This window comes from Triticum dicoccoides, chromosome 3B (assembly GCF_002162155.2).
Source record: "Triticum dicoccoides isolate Atlit2015 ecotype Zavitan chromosome 3B, WEW_v2.0, whole genome shotgun sequence".
In the NCBI taxonomy this organism is placed as follows: Eukaryota; Viridiplantae; Streptophyta; class Magnoliopsida; order Poales; family Poaceae; genus Triticum; species Triticum dicoccoides.
In genome coordinates this window covers 191,977,211-191,997,118 of record NC_041385.1, presented here as the reverse complement: position 1 = coordinate 191,997,118, position 19,908 = coordinate 191,977,211, and the positions used below count along the sequence as shown (strand labels likewise).

Here is a 19,908-nt window from a genome sequence, read left to right as displayed (position 1 = left end):
CTGCTCGCAGACAGATGGACTGAGGTCCTAGAGGCCGAGGAATATGGACTCGAGCCCCACACCAAGGGTTACCCAAAACATAAGTTGCTACCTCAGCTAGAGGAAGAGGCCGTAGAGCGTGCACTACCAGCACAAGACGAGGCTGACCGGCCACCTCATGGCCGGGATAAAACGACGTACCAGCCCGCACTCCCATGCCAGTTCACTATGGCCCGGGGCAATACGCAAGACCTGCGAGACATATTGGAAAACAAGGCAGGACAACCAAGATCGATCTATGGATCACGGGGGCGCGCCACAGCACATGACGATGACCGTCATGCCGGATACACTATTAATAAATCCGGCCGGGCCGACCATAACCGACCAGACTTAGTCGGACTGCATCGTGACATAGCCCGGCACAGAGGCGCCGCACACCCCCTCTGCTTCACTGATGAAGTAATGGATCACGAATTCCCAGAAGGGTTTAAACCCGTCAACACCGAATCATACGACAGCACACCAGACCCCACGGTATGGATCGAAGATTTTCTTCTCCACATTCACATGGCCCGCGGTGATGATCTACATGCCATCAAGTATCTCCCCCTTAAGCTTAAAGGACCAGCCAAACAGTGGCTGAATAGCCTGCCGGTGAAGTCCATCGGCAGCTGGGAAAATCTCAAGGACACATTCCTCGATAACTTCCAAGGTACCTATAGGCGACCACCAGATGTTGATGACTTAGGTCACATTACCCAACAGCCCGGAGTGTCAGCCAGGAGACTCTGGACCCGGTTCCTACTAAAAAAGAACCAAGTTGCCGACTGTCCGGACACCGAAGCCATAGCAGCCTTCAAACATAGTATCCGGGACAAGTGGCTCGCCCGACACCTCGGCCAAGAGAAACCAAAGTCCATGGCGGCCCTAACAACACTCATTACCAACTTTTGCGCAGGCGAAGATAGCTGGCTAGCTCACAGCAACAAAGCAAACACCTCTGGCACATTAGAGGCCAGATATAGCACCCATAAACATCGACGCAACAAACATAAGCGTCCCAAGACTAATGATGATGCCCGCGAGACAGCAGTCAACATCGGATTCCGCGGCTCCCAGTCTGGTCGACGGAAAAAGGCACTTCAACAAAGCAATTCGGCCCATCCAGCCTGGACCGCATCCTCGATCGCCCATGCCAAATCCACGGTACACCAGGATCGACACCTAATCATACAAATAGAGAATGCCGGGTCTTCAAACAAGCCGGCCGGTCATACACCAAAAACAATAAAGGGGTCTCAAAGCAATGCAATATAGAGCAAAAGAAACTCCTACGCAATCCAACATGGTGAGCGTTACAAACACCACCCTAGAGGTGTTCTCCGGATCACCGAATGATCACCATACCGGAGAACCAGTCTTCGACACTATCCCCCTATACAGTACTGCCGGGGCGAACCACGATTGGCTCGATTCAATGTGGTACCATACTAGGCCCACGTGACATAGTCGCAATTACGGGCACGGCCGAACCACACTTCGGCGCTGAAAAGCATACGGCCACTGAAGCAGTGAATTGTGCCACCTTGACGAACCTCGATTCAGCAGCCAACCCCTCGGACACCAATAAAGGAGTCCGAACTAATTCATGACAGGATAGCTCGGCTCGACCAGACGCCAGTCAAACACCCCAACATAAGTTGGGAAGGGTCAGGCCCTGCGGTTCAACCGCTCCGTGGCGCACATACGTCTCTCAGCATTTTCCTTGCAGGATCTCTTCTGTGGATAATAGAACTGGCGCCAGGAAATCAGCCCGAACACGCAAAGGGGGAATCTTTGAACATTTCCCCCGAAGACGATCCGGACATACTTCGGATTCATACACAGGGTACGCCATCATACCTCCTTTTTACAACATGAACAGTACCCATACACATAAACATATTACTTAAGTACAACATGTAGAGATATATGACACTTATCCGCTATCATCTATCATTGACATTTTCAAGTCATAAAAGGCATCCGAATACCGTATTATGCCTTAAAACGCCAAGGGGCTTCATTATACCCACACCATGGCAACAAAGTCCGACCACCTTCTCGGTCACTCCGCACCCTGAACTTATAACATTATATGCATCAGCTCCTAATCATGTCTTGGGTCATTAGTTGGGTTTGCCCGGCTCCCATGTTTTGTCACCTTACGTTCCGCAATATCGGCTAAGGTAGCGCTAGGAGAACTACTGTGATTGTGTCCCAGTTCTTTCGGACGAGCACCTCAGTAGAGAAAGCCGAAAACTGACTGTCAAGATAAGGCGAGAGCTGGTTAGCTATTCGAGAGGTTGTAAAATCTTTAAGGATTTATTCCTCATAATGCCATCATAAATGCAGAGTGCGACAGACCAGTCTACCGATCAGGTGCTGTTAGAGTCCCTCGTACGGTCTTCCGAACACCAGGGGCTGCGCCTACCATACTCGAATTCCTATGGCTAAGTGAGAGTGATAAAGCCCTATAGTCTGATTGCTTGGTTCGCTGTGCTGAACACCTCCTTCATGGACCCAAGAATGGGGTAAAGAGTGTTCAGGTGTATCCCGAACACCCTCGTACTTCCTACGTGGGGGCAGAAGCCGACGACTGGCCAACTCACAAAACTAACATATAAAACGGCCGCACAGGAGGAAAAACTTTCATATAATAGGCAAATACATAAATAAAGGTGACTTTGTTCCGCCTTACAAAGGACAACAGGATTGCCTTCATGGAAATACAATGTCTTTGGTACATTGCTCCGCCACAAGGCGGGCTCCTTTCAGGACACCATCGTAATATAGTTCGGGCTTGCGGTGCTCCTTCCCCTCAGGTGGTCCCTCGGTCATTAGCTTTTTAGCATCCGGCTTTCCCCAATGCACTTTCGCGTGGGCAAATGCCATTCGCGCACCTTCTATACAAACCGACCGCTTAATGATGTCAAGCCGAGGACATGCACTCACAATTTGCTTCACGAGCCCAAAGTAACTGCTCGGAATAGGCTCGACGGGCCATAGCCGGATAATCAGATCCTTCATGGCTAGTTCGGCCGCCTGGTGCAGTTCGACCAGCTGCTTCAGCTGATCAACAAATGGCACCGAATAATTCGTCGCCAAATACTACGACCAGGAAAGCTTTTCCATAGTCTTCTTATCCTCAGCTCGATAGAATTGAGCAGCATCAGATATGCTGCGTGGAAGATCCGCAAACGCCCCTGGAGAAATCAGAAGTCAATTGGTCACCTCAAATTTTTTCTGCTATGGCATCAACAAATGCTCTAAATAGGAAAAGGCCTTACCAGCCGCAATCTTCCTCGCCTCCTAAATGTCCTTCAGAGCACCTTGGGCTTCCTCCCGAGCATCAGTTGCGGCTTGGAGAGCTTGGGTGAGTTCGGATTATTTCAATGATAGACTCTGCTCCAAAGTCCCGCTTTTCTGCACGGCCTCCTGAAGCTCTCATTCAACTTCAATGACCCTGGCCTCGTGCTTCTCGCGAAGGGCCTGTTCCGCGGCGGCCTTCTTTTCGTCTAAGGCTACATCCTTCTTCAATGCCTGAATTTCGGCATTCGACCCTAGAGCGCGTAATATACATACTTTCATTAGGCATACCTACTGTATTGTGCTAAAATTAAACAAGGTTTCGACATACCTCGGTGGTCCTCCAACTGCTTCTTCACCTGGCCAAGTTCTTCTTCGGCCCGCTCCAGACTCTGCTTCAGTCCGGATACTTCCGTAGTATGAGAGGCGGCAGTCGCCGCAGACGCCTATTTTTAAAGGAAGAGATATATGCCATTGAGTCTCCTGTGGGAGGAAATTTGATCCCCTGTCTGGATCCTTCTTTTACCGGACAGTGTATCAGGGGCTACTATCTATACTATGACAAATCTTCTAAAAACTCCTAATAACTTACCTCCAAGCCTTTTATAAGGCTGATGCAGGATTCATTCAGTCCACTTTCAGCGGCCTGAACCTTCTCAATTACCACGCCCATAAGGGTGCGATGTTCATCAACGACGGAAGCGCTCTTTAGCGCTGTCAATAAGCTGCTCGACACCTCTGGTTGGGAAGAGGTCACTGGTGGAGCAGGATCACCTCCTCTAGTCAAGGGGAGCTGCCCGTCTGAACCCGGAGCCTCAAAGGTCTCAGGGACTGTGTCCGGCTGAGGGCCGAGTCCAAGATCGCCCCCGCCATCGACACCCAGTGGAGCCGCCGCTCCCGTGTATCCGGCCCCTGAGGTATGCCCCTCCTGATTTTGCTCCTTTTGGGACGACACCTCGGTGTCATGCCAGAGCTTCGGGGAAAGGGCCCTCTGAGGTGTCTCGCTCTTAAGGGCATCTGAGCTCAACGAATCCTCTGATGAGGACTGTTTGGCGCGAGACCTAGCCGGGCTGCAAAAAGTATGGCACCAATTAATTTATCTATGCCTTGGTAATCCTGGAAGCATAGACGTGTTCGGATTTTGTGCACTTACAGGTTTTCCAGGGGCTGGGCCCTGGGATCCCACTCCGGGCTGCTGTCGGTAGCCGTAGTGGACGCCTCTGGCAGGAGAGTTTTTCCCCTCTTGGGCAATTCGGCCTCCAGAGATGAGGAGGCCGTCCTTTTCTTTCCTCCCCCCGTGGTGGATTCATCTTCCTCATCCTCTTCCTCTTCAGAGGGGAGAGATGTATTGGAGTCTTCGGATTTTGTGTCAGAAGCCCCACGACGACGCAGGCCACCCCTGATCTCCTTGGCCTCTTTGTGGGCCTCTTTCTTTGGCGCCTTGTAAGGCGCCGGGAACAGCATCTTCGTTAGAAGAGGTCCGGCTGGTTCTTCTAGCAGCGGGGCTGGACAGTGTATCCGCCCCGCCTTCTTCGTCCATCCCTCAGAGAATTGCGGGAAGCACGTTAGGGCATCTTCCACGGGATATGACAATGAAACATATGGACGGACAAAATATAATGGCTACTTACCGGACTTGCGGGGCGGGACAGTTGGTACCCGCGGTCCGCAGCGGAGTCCGACCATGGTTTGCCGGACTTAAAAAGCACCTTCCAGATGTCCTTGTGTGAGGAGCCATAAAGTTCCCGCAGGGTCTGGTGCTCGGCCGGGCCGTGCTCCCACAAATTGCAGGCTCAATGCTGACAGGGAAGAACCAGGCAGACCAGCATCACCTGGACTATGTCAACAAGCTTGACGGCCTTTTCTTCCATACCTTTGACACGTGTCTGGATCACCGACAGCTCGTCAGATGAAGACCAGTTCAAGCCCTTCTCGGGCCAGGACGTGAGCCACAAAGGGGCTCCGGATCGGAACTCAGGAGCTGCGACCCACTTTTGGCCGCGCGGCTTAGTGATATAGAACCACTGTTGCTACCACTCCTTGACAGAATCATTGAAAGTACCTGTCGGCCATGTGACCTTGGGTATCCTGCTCACCATGGCACCTCCGCACTCGGCGTGCTCGTTGTTCACCACCTTGGGCTTCACATTGAAGATCTTCAGCCATAAGCCGAAGTGTGGCGCAATGCGGAGAAAGGCCTCGCACACAACAATAAACGTCGAGATGTTGAGGAAGGAATTGGGGGATAGATCAAGGAAATCGATCCCGTAATAATACATGATGCCGCAAACAAATGGGTGAAGGGGAAACCCGAGCCCGCGGACAAAACGAGGGAGGAACACGACCCTCTCGTAGGACTCTAGAGTAGGGACAATCTGTCCCGCCGCCGGAAGGCGGTGGCCAATTTTCTGGGCCAGGTACTCGGTCTCCCGAAGCTTTTTGATATCCTTCTCCTGGACGGTAGAGGCCATCCACTTGCCTCCTGCTCCGGATCTGGACATTTTCGGAAGAACCTTCGTTGGTGGAGAAGATGAATGCTCGGGCGTTAGGGCTCAAGCAAAAGAGAATGGATGAGCAAAAGGAGAAGGTGTGGGTAAAAAGGAAGGGGCATTTCCTCTTTATAGAGGCAATGAAACTCTGCGCCTCCCCGCTTGCCTAATGAAACCTGCTTGTTCCCCACTCACCACGTTTGGTGGTGCGGTTGGGTTACCCACACCCGTATTGATGAGAATCCCGCGATAAGGGGGACACGATCTCTGCTTTGACAAGACGTGCCAAAGAAACTGCCTCGCAATGTGTGCGATGGCTGGTTATAAAAAATGGTTCGGATAAAAGCTGGGCCGTGGCGTGATGTCACGCTACGAAGAGTTGTCAGCGTATTAGATTCGTGGATTACTGTTCTCTCTATGGTGGTATGTGAAGTTTGTCTTGCAGAGCCGGACACGGTCCTTGTGTTTGGAATTTATCTTGGAGTACTCGGAGATGGAACCTGCCTTGCCATGCCGAAGACAATCTGCGTGCCGGACTCATCGTCATTGAAGCCTGGTTCAGGGGCTACTAAGGGATTCCTGGATAGGGGGGTATCCGGACACCCGGACTATGTACTTTGGTCGGACTGTTGGACCATGAAGATACAAGATTGAAGACTTCGTCCCGTGTCCGGATGGGACTCTCCTTTGCGTGGAAGGCAAGCTTGGCGATTCGGATGTAGATCTCCTTCTCTGTAACCGACTCTGTGTAACCCTAGCCCCCTTCGGTGTCTATATAAACTGGAGGGTTTAGTCCGTAGGACAACAACAATCATACCATAGGCTAGCTTCTAGGGTTTAGCCTCTACGATCTTGTGGTAGATCAACTCTTGTAATACTCATATCATCAAGATCAATCAAGCAGGAAGTAGGGTATTACCTCCATCGAGAGGGCCCGAACCTGAGTAAAACATCGTGTCTCCAGTCTCCTGTTACCATTAGCCTTAGACGCACAGTTCGGGACCCCCTACCCGAGATCCGCCGGTTTTGACACCGACAGTCCCCACGCGACTCACCTCCTGGAAAGAGAAGGACTTAGCCTGGGGCTCATCAGTGGAGCTGACCGGACTTCAAACCTGCGTCCAAAATATGATAGGCAAGAAGATCAAGCTTGTCAACGTGGTCCAGGTCATTCTCATCCACTAGATCCTTCTGTGTTAAAGAGAGGCTTACAATCTGTGGGAGTTTGACCCGGCCAAACACCAGATGCTGCAAGAGCTTTTCGGCACTACGCACGAAGACGTTTGGAAGGTGCTCTTCAAAGCCAACGAGGTCCCTCCACCTATAACCGAAGATCCTGGACTCAGCGCGAAACGCCAAGCCCATCCGGTGAGTTTTTATATTTTGCAAGATGTGCCTTTTACTAGCACATTCGTGGGAGGAATCTAAGCATCCATGCCAATTTAATCAGGACTGGGTAGCGATAGCGGAGCGGATTGACTGTCCGGCTCCGCTACCTGAAGATCTAGAATCGACTCTTCTAACAAAGATGTTGTTTCCGGCGCCCTATGAGGTACTGGAGAAGAAGACGAAGAAGAAGGCCGTGGGGACCAGGAAAGGTCTCCAGCGCAAGGTTGTATCGGACACGACGTCCGAAGACACCAAGGCGCACTCCTCCAATGAAGACAAGGAGGAGGAAGAGGAAATCCCTCCCCCCCAAACGGGGGGGGGGGGAAGAAGAGAAAGGCCGCCCCGCAGGGGGAGGCCGGGGCGTCCAAGAAGGGAAAGACCTTCCTTCCGGACCACTCCACCATGGCCACCTACAACGGCGAGGAGTAGCTGCCCAGGGACAAGCCCCTGGCTAAGTCGTAAGTATCCGGATGCTATAATACTTCCAGTATGTTTTGCTTTATTGCTTCTTATTATGCCGAACATGCATATGCAGTCCGACCAAATCCACATCGAGGTATCCTCCTCGGAGGGGTCCCTGGGCCCGTCGGCGATGAACAACGATTCACTCCCGACAGCCTCCTCCCCCAGGCCCGCAGACGACACCGACGTGTTATCTCAGAGGATACCGGACCAGGGGGAGACAGTTCTGGAGACGCCCTCAGGCGAAATCCCAATCGCCGGGCACATGGGGGGAAGACCCTCATGGACTCTGATAACGGGGGCCGCAGCAAGTTTGGCCCCCAACCGAATACGGCTCCGGAAACCCAAGCGGTTCCAAAGTTAGGCAGGTAGCCTCTCTCTAAGGGGGGCGAGCCACCTGTATCGATGACCTCTGTCCATCCAGAGGCATCGGACAACTTGCTGGAAGCGCTTCGCGGCACTTCCATTGATGAAGAAGACCGTACTCTTATGAGTACGGTGCTTGAGAAGGTCCGGTCCGCCAAAAGCGGATTGACCGAAGCCTGCGCCATCCTCCTAACAGGCTTTGAGGTAAGTAATAAAATTGTAGGAAAATATCACAACATAGACAGTAGCCCCTGATGCTCTGTTTGGTGTTCGGAAAGAAAGGCCGAACAGAGGATCAAATAATTCTGCAGGAGTCTAATAGAAGATGTCTATGTGAATAAGCAGGCGTCGCTGCTGGCCGCTGCCGCTCGTACTGCGGAGGTCGGGAGAGCTTGGCCTCGTGAAGAGGCAGCTCGAGGAAAACAAAGGTACACAATACCCCGTTTGTATATTTATAAAGGAAAAATGGTTTCTGCTAATAGAAGCGTCATGAACTTTAATAGGGGCCACGACCGAAGTGGCGGCCCTTAAGAAGGCGTTGACCGAGGCCGATGACAAAGAGGCCAAGGAACACGTTGAGCGCGAGAAGCAAGAGGCCCGAGTCAACGAGGTCCAACAAGAGCTCCAGGAATTCGTCCAAAAATACGAGTCCCTAGAGCGTGACTCTAAGACTCAAGAGTCCGAGTTTGCTAAGGCTCTCCAGAGCACGCGATACGCCAAAGCCGAAGCCCAAAAGGTCCTCCAGGAGATTAAGGCGGCCAAGAAGATTGCGGCGGGTAAGGCATACATTATGCAAAGCAAGCATGTGAAGGAGACTTTCCTTTTACTTACCCAAATTTGGAGCTCTCCAGGAGCGTTCGCAGATCTGCTGCGCAGCATATCTGATGCCGCAGAGTTCTACCGAGCCGAAGAAGGGAGCTCGACGGAGAAGTTGTTCTAGTCTCAGTATATTGGGACCGAACATCTGATGCCCTTGAGCGACCAGCTGAAGCAACTGGTCGAACTGCACAAGGCGGCCGAACTGGCCATGAAGGACCTCATAGTCCGGTTGTGGCCTGCCGAGCCTCTGCCCAGCAGCTACTTCGGCCTCGTAAAGCGGCTTGTGAGTGCCTGCCCACAGCTTGAAGTCATAAAGCGGTCAGTTTGCATTGAAGGTGCGCGAATGGCCTTCGCCCGCGCAAAAGTGCACTGGGCGAAGATGTCTGCCGAGAAGTTGATGACGGAGGGGCCACCAAAGGGCAAGGAGCACCGCCAGCCGGAAAAGTATTATGACAGTGTCCTGAAGGGCTCCCGCCTTGTGGCGGAGCAATGTGCTAAGCATGTAATCTTTGAGTGAATGTACTCATTTTATCCTGTAATATGAAACAAGTTCTTTTGTGCAATATAAAGCTTGTTGATTTAAAATTTTACCTTATGTGCGGCCGTTTATAAAATCTGAGAGTTGGCCAGTTGTCGGCTTGTGCCCCCATGTAACTAGTACAGGGCTGTTTAGGATAAATCTAAACACTCTTTGTCCAATTTTTTGGTCCTCTAAGGAGGTGTTTAGCGCAGTGAACAAGGCAATCGGACTATACAGCTTTATCACCCTCACTTAGCCATAGAACTTCTATAATTTTAAATTTTGGTGTAGCCCCTGGTATTCGCAAGGCCTAATTTGGGGCGCTATACACGCCCAAATTTGACAAAGACCGATTCCTCGCCGAAAGCGGTGAAAATCTTTAAGGATTTGAAACCTCTCGAACAGCGACCATCTCTCGCCGCATCATGACAGTCAGTTTTCGGCTTTCTCCACTGAGGTGCTCGTCCGGAAGAACCGGGACACAATCACAGTAGTTCTCCCTGTGCCACCTTAGCCGATATAGCGGAACGTAAGGCAGCAAAACATGGGAGCCAGGCAACCCAACTATTGACCCAAGACATGATTCGGAGCTGATGCATATAATGCTATAAGTTCGGGGTGCCGCACTATCGAAAGTGTTCGGACTTTTCTTGCTGTGTTATGGGGTACACTGAAGCCCCTGGCGAACTGACCGTACCAGAATGTACATGTGCAATTTGTAATGAATAAACAGTCAAGGAAAAGAGAAAAAGAAATGTAGTAATAAGCTGACGCTGCACATTATTTTCCATTGTTTATTTAAATGATATGTCAAGGCGTATGTATACAAGTAGTGCGATAAGCAAAAATAGGACTATTGACATGTCCTAACCAAGATCGAGCTGCGTGTGGGTATGTAAAATAGGTATAGTGATCGTTAACAGAGACCACCTGGGGATTCCCTTGTACGTCAAAGCTCCTTGCCTCCTTGGTGTTTCAGTCCCGCGATGGGTCCGATAATTAGGTTATCGGAAGAGCCTCGAGAAGATAGGGACCTAAAAGAAAGAAAAGGGTGAAGGTATATGGGTCCTGGGGCGGTTGAGCCGCATTGTGGACCGCATTGTAGTTGTGCCTCCGCCTATGCCCATGGTAATTTAAGTGCGTAATTATGTACGCGCGACACAAATTTCACCGCTTGACTGGGACTAGGATGGAGGCCGAATTGCTAGGCGAGCTCTAGACGTGCCGGACGATCCTGTTGCAGGGTACTTCGGACTCGCTTGACGGTGTCCGGGGGCTTTATTGCCGAATTGGAGGTCTGCCTAAGGAGGTTGCTCTGTACTTCTGCTGTGAGGGCCACAGTGTGTTCCTCGGTGCGGAGGGACTGCTCTGTGTTTCCATTGACTGTTATAACCCATCGAGGTCCTAGCATCTTGAGCTTGAGGTAGGCATAATGCGGCACCATGTTGAATCTGGCGAATGCGGTTCGTCCGAGCAATGCATGATAGCCACTGCGGAAGGGGACGATATCAAAGATTAACTCCTCGCTTCGGAAGTTGTCCGGAGATCTGAAGACTACTTCCAGTGTGATTGAGCCCATGCAACAGGCCGCTGCACCTGGTATGACACCTTTCAAGGTGGTATTGGTGGGTTTGATCCTTGAGGGATCGATGCCCATTTTGTGCATTTTATCCTGATAGAGCAGGTTCAGGCTGCTGCCACTGTCCATGATGACTCGTGTGAGGTGGAATCCGTCAATGATAGGGTCAAGGACCAGTGCGGCCGAACCGCCATGACGGATACTGGTCGGATGGTCCCTGCGATCAAAGGTGATCGGACAAGAAGACCATGGGTTGAACTTTGGGGCTACTCGCTCCATCGCGTAGACATCCCTTAGTGCACGCTTCCGCTCCCGCTTAGGAATGTGGGTGGCGTATATCATATTTACCGTTTTTACTTGGGGAGGAAATTTCTTCTGTCCTCCTATGTTCGGCGGCTAGGGCTCCTCGTCGTCATCACTATGCGGCCCCTTTCCCTTGTTTTCGGCATTCAACTTGCCGGCCTGTTTAAACACCCAACATTTTCTGTTGGTGTGGTTGGCTGGTTTATCGGGGGTGCCGTGAATTTGACATGAGCGATTGAGTATGCGGTCCAGACTGGACGGGCCTGGGTTGTTTCTTTTGAATGGCTTTTTCCGCTGACTCGACTTAGAGCCACTGGATCCGGCATTAACAGCCGTGTCTTCAGCGTTATCACCATTATTGCGACGCTTGTGTATGTTGCGCCGGGGCTTGCCGTTGCTGTCTCTGGTGTCTGAAGTGCCAGGATTTCTTGATGTGCTGTTGCTGCGAGCCAACCAGCTGTCCTCGCCCGCGCAAAAGCGGGTCATAAGTGTCGTAAGAGCTTCCATGGATTTTGGATTCTTTTGGCTGAGGTGTCGGGCAAGCCACTTGTCACAGATGTTGTGCTTAAAGGCCGCTAGGGCTTCAACGTCCGGACAGTCGACAATTTGGTTCTTTTTAGTTAGGAACCGAGTCCAGAATTTCCTGGCTGACTCTCCAGGCTGTTGGGTTATGTGACTCAAGTCATCAGCATCCGATGGTCGCACATAAGTGCCCTGGAAGTTGTCAAGGAATGCGTCTTCCAGGTTCTCCCAACTACCTATGGAGTTTGCCGGCAGGCTATTCAGCCAATGCCGAGCCGGTCCCTTGAGCTTTAGTGGGAGGTATTTGATGGCATGTAGATCATCACCGCGGGCCATGTGAATGTGGAGAAGGAAATCTTCTATCCATACCGCGGGGTCTGTTGTCCCATCATATGGCTCGATGTTCACGGGCTTGAACCCTTCTGGGAATTCGTGTTCCATTACTTTGTCAGTGAAGCATAGGGGGTGTGCGGCGCCCCTATGCCGGGCTACATCACGACGCAGTTCAAATAAGTCTGGTCTGTTGTATTTGGCCCGGCCGGATTTGTATTTAGTATATCCGGCGTGGCGGTCATCGTCACGCGTTAGGGCGCGCCCCCGTGATCCATAGATCGATCTTGACTGTCCTGCTTTGTTTTCCAATTCATCTTGCAGGTCATGCGTGTAGCCCTGGGCCTTCGTGTTTTTATTTGTTTGGCGACAAGGTGCGGGCTGGTGTTCGGGCATATACGCCGCTTTGTCTTGGCCATGAGGTGGCCGGTCAGCCGCATCCTGCGGTGGTAGTGTAGGCTCTAGTGGTCCTCCTCAAATTGAGGTAACAACCTGAGCCTCGGGTAACTTTTGGTTGGTAGCTCGAGTCCGTATTCCTCGGTTGCCAGGACCTCAGTCCATCTATCAGTTAGTAGATCTTGATCAGCTTGAAGCTGCTGCTGTTTTTTCTTTAGGCTCTTTGTAGTGGCTATAAGCCGGCGCTCCTGCTCGATGAGATCCTTAGGCACGATAAATTCTTCGTTGCCGAGGCTCACCTCGTCTTTGGAGAGGGGCAAGTAATTGTCATCCTCCGAGTCTACATCCATTGCCTGTTCATCAGGGCTAGCTTGCCCATCCTCCCGTCCGGCTTGCTCGATGCTTGGCTGGGCGGGATTGTTTTCGTCTTCGGCATCATCCGGAGTGCTATTGTCTCTTGTGCCGGTATCGCTATTTTGCTATGGCAGGGCTTAGAGCGGCACCCCTGACGCTGGCGCTTAGATTGCTTCTCAAGAGGGTTATCCTTGGCTGCCTCATCGCCATTGCTTTCTTTGGGTGTGTCCACCATATATATATATATATCATATGATGAGGTGGCTGTCCAGCGCCCTGTGGGCGGTAGTTCCTGTTCTTCTCCGACATCGTCGTCCATACCGTCGATGTCTTCGGAATCGAAATCGAGCATGTCGGTTAAGTCGTCGACAGTGGCTATTAAGTGGGTGGTGGGTGGGTAACGAATTTCTTCGTCGTCCGCTTCCCACTCAAGCCAGACACAGTTCGACCAAGAGTCTCCTGACAGGGAGAGAGATTTTAATGAGTTTAGCACGTCACCCAAGGGCGAGTGCTTTAAGATATCCGCGGAGCTAAACTCCATGATCGGTGCCCAGTCAGATCCGATGGGCACGGATGCACGCGGTTCAGAGCCCATGGTCGGAGACGAGTCCGAGGGTCCGAAGACACCGACCTCATTGGAGGTGAGATCTGTGTTTGGCTCTATGGCCACTGAGTATTCGGCCTCCATGGCGGGGTTCATACACCCGTCCTCGGATGGCATGATCTGTTCTGGATTTAAAGCCGGGGCAGCTGCACGTGTGATCTTCCGAACACCATCAGATGGCAGATCTAAGACACGCTCATCGTGACCGTGGGGCGCACCTGTCCTGGGCTCGAATCCGCCGAAGATCAAGTCTCCGCAGATGTCGGCAGTGTAGTTCAGGCTTCCAAATGTGACCTGATGGCCACTGGCGTAGCTATCGATCTGCTCCAGATGGCCAAGCGAGTTGGCCCGCAGTGCGAAGCCGCCGAATATGAAGATCTGTCCGGGGAGGAAAACCTCGCCCTGGACCACATCGCTGTAGATGATTGAAGGAGCCATCAAGCCTTATCGTGACGACACAGTGGAACTCTCAATGAAAGCACCAATGTCGGTGTCAAAACCGGCGGATCTCGGGTAGGGGGTCCCGAACTATGCGTCTAAGGCTAATGGTAACAGGAGGCGGGGGACAAAATGTTTACCCAGGTTCGGGCTCTCTCTGTGGAGGTAATACCCTAGTTCCTGCTTGATTGATCTTGATGATATGAGTATTACAAGAGTTGATCTACCACGAGATCGTAGAGGCTGAACCCTAGAAGCTAGCCTATGATTATAATTGTTGTTGTCCTACGGACTAAACCCTCTGGTTTATATAGACACTGAAGGGGGCTAGGGTTACACAGATTCGGTTACACAGAAGGAAGTCTGCATATCCGAATTGCCAAGCTTGCCTTCCACACAAAGGAGAGTCCCACCCGGACACGGGACGAAGTCTTTAATCTTGTATCTTCATAGTCCAATAGTCCGACACAAGTATATAGTCCGGCTGTCCGAGGACCCCCTAATCCGGGACTCCCTCACCCCCCCTTCCTTGTCCTATTCGGACTCAGGGGGAGGGGGCGCGCGGCCTGCCCTTGCCGGCCCCTTTCTCTCTCCACTAGGGCCCATCAAGGCCCATTAGTTCCCCGGGGGGTTCTGGTAACCCTCCAGCACTCCGGTTTTATCCGAAACCTCTCCGAAACACTTCCGGTGTCCGAATAGAGTCGTCCAATATGTCAATCTTTATGTCTCGAGCATTTCAAGACTCCTCGTCATGTCGGTGATCACATCCGGGACCCCGAACAATCTTCGGTACATCATATCACATAAACTCATAATACCAATCGTTATCGAACGTTAAGCGTGCGGACCCTACGGGTTCGAGAACTATGTAGACATGACCGAGACACGTCTCTGGTCAATAACCAACAGCGAAACCTGGATGCTCATATTGGTTCCTACATATTCTACGAAGATCTTTATCGGTCAAACCGCATAACAACATACGTTGTTCCCTTTGTCATCGGTATGTTACTTGCCCGAGATTCGATCGTCGGTATCTCAATACCTAGTTCAATCTCGTTACCGGCAAGTCTCTTACTCGTTCCGTAATACTTCATCCCGCAACTAACTCATTAGTCACATTGCTTGCAAGGCTTATAGTGATGAGTATTACCGAGAGGGCCGAGAGATACCTCTCCGAAACACGGAGTGACAAATCCTAATCTCGATCTATGCCAACCCAACAAACACCTCCGGAGACACCTGTAGAGCACATTTATAATCACCCATTTACATTGTGATATTTGGTAGCAGACAAAGTGTTCCTCCGGTATTCGGGAGTTGCATAATCTCATAGTCTGAGGAACTTGTATAAGTCGTGAAGAAAGCAGTAGCAATGAAACTAACACGATCATAATGCTAAGCTAACGGATGTGTCATGTCCATCACATCATTCTCCTAATGATGTGATCCCGTTCATCAAATGACAACACATGTCTATTGTTAGGAAACATAACCATCTTTGATTAACGAGCTAGTCAAGTAGAGGCATACTAGGGACTATATGTTTTGTCTATGTATTCACACATGTACTAAGTTTCCGGTTAATACGATTCTAGCATGAATAATAAACATTTATCATGAATTAAGGAAATAAATAATAACTTTATTATTGCCTCTAGGGCATATTTCCTTCATGTCGGCTGCCATGGTGGGGCGACACGAGGGTGTGCTCGATGGGAGGGACGGGTGGCCTCAATGTGGTCGCGTCACGTGTTGCCGACAGAGGGGTGTGCCGGTCCGGAGGCATCCGCTCCTCCTTCTCCCCCTTTCCTCGTGTGTGGCGGGGAGCTCGATAGGAGGGTTGGGTGGCCTCGATGCGGTAGCGTCACCTGTCGCCGGCACAAGGATGTGCTGGTCCGGATGCGTCCACTCCTTCTTCTCCCCCTTTTTTCACCGCAGGCGGGTTGGCGCAGGTCCACCGATCTCCGGGGCAGAGTGTTTGCTGGTGGCTCCATTGGTCGGGGGCTGTCGGTTGGGCCAAAGCTGGGGCCTTTGTGTGGCCTCGGGGTTGTCTGGTTGTAGGGCAGCGGCTCTGGCGGTGGAGGCGCGACTTTTGGGAGCGGAGCGCGCGTCTCAGGTGCGGGGCGGCAACCATGGCCACGCGGGTGGCGTGGTTGCGGGTGCTTGACGAAGTTAGGGTGCGACGACGGGGTGTGAACGCCGGGATACACCACTTGCCCAGTCCTTTGACTGGCCAACGGTGACGTCGGCCGTTGACGCCCTATCATTCCTGAAGGCTCCATCGTAGCGTTCTACTCCTGTCATCTTGCTCCAGGTGAAAACCTGATCTTCGAGATCTGCCGGTGGCGGCTACCCATGGCCGTATCCTTCTTGGAGGCACCACTTTGGAGTCCTGGCTTCGCTGTTGTCTGGCTCGCCTCTCTATTGTGGTTGCTCATGCTGGAGGTCTCGGTCGGCTCCAAGCGATCATGTTAGCTTGCTTGTTGGTCGGCGGGGTGATGTGTTGATGCTCGACACCTTTGTATCTTGTGTTTGGTGTGTGCTGTGTGCGATGGTAGTGTGTGTTTGTTCGGCTTTCGGTTGTAATCGATGGTTGTAATCGGTGATGGTTACTTTATAATACTCCAGCCTGTGGACAACAACGCTTGCTTGCTCTGATTTTGATGTGATAAATTTGAGCCAGCCTAGAGCTGCGGGAGCTGCTCCCCGCTGAATCCTAGGCCGCTGCGAGGTGTCGTCAGGCCATGGCCACCAAGATGCGCAAGCTGCCGAGCGCCGTTTTGCTGCTCCTCTTGGTCGCGAACCTGGGATGGGCATGGGCGCTGATCCCTTCCTCCCCCGCAGGCCTCTCCGCCAGGCGCTACGACTCCATCTTCAGCTTCGGCGACTCCTACGCCGACACCGGCAACAACCCCGTCGTCTTCGCCGCCAACTCCGTCTTCAACCTTGTCACGCGCCCACCCTACGGCTCCACCTTCTTCGGCCGCCCCACCGGCCGCAACTCCGACGGCCGCCTCATCATCGACTTCATCGGTACGGAGTACCACCTCATTCCCCACTTCCCTCAGCAAACTCTCCTGATCTGTGGCGAGACAGGCTTGAGGTGCTCAACTCAACTGGTCCGCTTGCAGCTCAGCGCCTCGGCCTGCCGCTCGTCTCGCCGTCCCTGGCGCACAACGGGAGCTTCCGCCAAGGCGCCAACTTCGCCGTCGGGGGCGCCACCGCTCTGGACGCCGCTTTCTTCCACGACGGGTCCGATCCCGGCAACAAGTTCCCTCTCAACACCAGCTTGGGCGTCCAGCTGCAGTGGTTCGAGGCTCTCAAGCCTTCCCTCTGCCGCACGACCCAAGGTTGGCACTTCTCAAGTCAATCGACGCAAATGTTTATTCAGCTAGCCGCGCTGCCTGCAGAGTGACAGGAAACTGAAACATGCGCCGTACATTTTTCTTCCGCTGCAGAGTGCGAGGCCTTCTTCGGCAGATCCCTCTTCTTCGTGGGCGAATTCGGGGTCAACGACTACCACTTCTCCTTCCCCACCAAGAGCCTGCAAGAGATCACGGCGTTCGTTCCGGAAATGATCAGGGCCATCTCAATGGCAATCGAGGTACCTACCTACCTCGTCAACCTGAATTTCACCTTTGAAACAGGAGTGGAGGCAGTTTAACATGGTATTGATCCGGCTATGGCAATGGTAACAGAGGCTGATCAAGCACGGGGCCACGAGTTTCGTCGTTCCCGGGACAATCCCGTCGGGATGCACGCCGCACATTCTCAGCTCCTTCGCCAAAGACGACCCCGCGGAATACAACTCCACCACCGGCTGCCTGGAAGATTACAACAAGCTAGGGATGCACCACAACCTGCTGCTGCAGGAGGCCCTGGAGAAGCTTCGGGGCAGGCACCCGGACGCCATGATCGTCTACGCCGACCTCTTCGGCCCCATCATTGACATGGTTGAGTCACCTCGCAAGTATGGTAAGCACTTTCAGAGCCGTTGTCTTGCAGGCCCGCTTGCAGCAGGTCAAAGTTGATGGTTGTCATTCTGCAGGGTTTGAAGATGTTCTTACCAACTGTTGCGGAGGGCCTGGGGCACTTATCTGCGGCGACCAAGGTGCACATGTATGTGAGAAACCGGCTGCTCGTCTGTTCTGGGATGTCGCGCACTTGACGGAGGCGGCTTACCGCTACATCGCCGATGGCTGGCTGGGCAGCATAGACTCCCCTGCAACTGCAAGAGAGAGCAGGTATCAGTTAGTGAGGTAGCAGAAGCTGCCCTGCCCTGATTCATGGACTGATAGCTATCTGAAGTCTGGCCTGTCTGAACTGAAAAACACTGGAATTGAAATGGAAGCATGCAAGTTTATTTTGGAAACCTCTTGTTGTTCTTTTTGGAGCTAGATTCGGAAGTTTGTCGGTGAAGTTGATCGGATGGATCTGATCTGGAAATTCTTGATTACAACGTTGAGTAATACAGTATATTTTAGAGTCAGAAATGTCATCATATTGTTCAGTCTTTCATGACATTGCTTAGATATTCAGGAGAATATACAACCATACATCATCCCAATGAAAAACTACAATCAAACTGACCAAGTAATTTTCACACAGGGCAAATGACATAACTACGATCTTTATATTCTGCAAATGTTTGTATTGCTGCAGTAAACCATGGAAGACAATTGTTCAAACATAAGGGTTAATTTGGTTTACGCAAACACCGCAATCTGCAGTGCAGTACATAAATCTGCTAGAATCCATTCACGTCATATCTTGAGCTCAACTTCAGATAAATATATTAGGATTACTGTTTAATTGTCAAGAAGATGAACGGTCAGCAGAGAAAGAGGTGAAGGTGCTTAAAGCACGAAAGTGCTTTTGTGAGCTCGAGTGAACAGTAAAATTAAGAAAAAATAACTGGTTTTTTTCGAGCAAACATGACAAATTGCTTGCAAAGTTTCATCACGAAATGATATTCGTGGAAGACATGGCAAAAAAATTCAATGCTCCAAAATGCTTTTGAAAATAACACATTTGGAGCATCGATTTTTTGTCACGTTTTCCACAAATCTCATTCGATATTGAAACTTTGCAACCTATCAAAATATTTTTCAATGTTTTCTACAAAAGACATCCAATTTTTTCATTTATTTTGATTTTACTGTTCACCCGAGTTCAGTTTAACAACGTCCCTTACTGCATCACTAGTCTATATATAATGATAACAAATTGTAGTTCAGAACCTTGGCCAATAAGGGACAAGTGCAGTTTATAGAAAATATAAGAGACACGAACTCTGAACACTTAATTCTTGATGTAGATTTGGACAAATAGAACGAAGCTTTTGGCCTTCCAGAGAGACACAAGTCAGCTCCTCATGTCCCCCACTTACGGCCTCGAGCTAAGCAGAAATTGGCCGACGCGAGGAAAAATTTCAGGCACCTTAGATTTAGCAAAACCAGATTCTTATTGTCCCGTAAAAAAAACCAGATTTTTATTGGACATCTTGAATATGAAACAAGAAATATGAAGCTGGCGTTATGCTTATTTGAACAATTGATCGGGTTAAAAATTAATTTTTATAAAAGCAAATTGTTCTGTTTTGAAAGAGCAAGAGGCTTATAGGCAATTGTTTGGGTGCGAATTGGGGACTTTACCTTTTATGTATTTAGGCATACCAATTCACCATCGTAAGCTGATAAACAGAGAATGGAAGTGCATCGAGAATCGATTTGAGAAGAAGCTGAGTTGCTGGAAAGGCAAGCTCATGTCATACGGAGGCCGATTAATTCTTATTAATTCGGTTCTCATGGGTATGCCTATGTTTCTCTTGCCTTTTTTCGAGGTTCCAGTTGGAGTTAGGAAAAGGCTGGACTTCTATCGACCCCGATTCTTCTCGGAGAGTGTTGAACTAAAAAGAAAATACAGACTCGCCAAATAAGATATTATTTGTCGACCAAAAGACCAAGGGGGTCTTGGCATTGAAAGTCTTGAAGTCAAAAACAGA

At 51.0% G+C, this 19,908-nt stretch overlaps 1 protein-coding gene across 2 annotated transcripts; it reads left to right on the top strand.

The window, feature by feature from the left end:
• The first annotated feature begins 16,545 nt into the window (after positions 1–16,545).
• LOC119275488 (GDSL esterase/lipase At5g45910-like) lies at positions 16,546–18,276 on the top strand. Of its 2 annotated transcripts, none has more exons than XM_037556339.1 (5): positions 16,546–16,937; positions 17,036–17,269; positions 17,363–17,508; positions 17,603–17,879; positions 17,953–18,276. In XM_037556339.1, exons 1-5 carry the CDS (start codon positions 16,649–16,651, stop codon positions 18,165–18,167), a joined length of 1,161 nt encoding a protein of 386 aa, XP_037412236.1. In that variant the 5' UTR covers positions 16,546–16,648; the 3' UTR covers positions 18,168–18,276. The 2 variants fall into 2 exon arrangements, with proteins under 2 accessions (XP_037412236.1, XP_037412237.1); XM_037556340.1 differs by having other exon boundaries at positions 16,548–16,937; positions 17,036–17,254.
• The last annotated feature ends 1,632 nt before the right edge of the window (positions 18,277–19,908 follow it).

Bases quoted from the DNA above. Each gene is read 5' to 3' on its own strand.
- LOC119275488 (XM_037556339.1), top strand. From the start codon at position 16,649: ATGGCCACCAAGATGCGCAAGCTGCCGAGCGCCGTTTTGCTGCTCCTC. The intron at 16,938-17,035 runs GTACGGAGTACC...GTCCGCTTGCAG, and splicing joins CCTCATCATCGACTTCATCG to CTCAGCGCCTCGGCCTGCCG. The intron at 17,509-17,602 runs GTACCTACCTAC...CAATGGTAACAG, and splicing joins CCATCTCAATGGCAATCGAG to AGGCTGATCAAGCACGGGGC.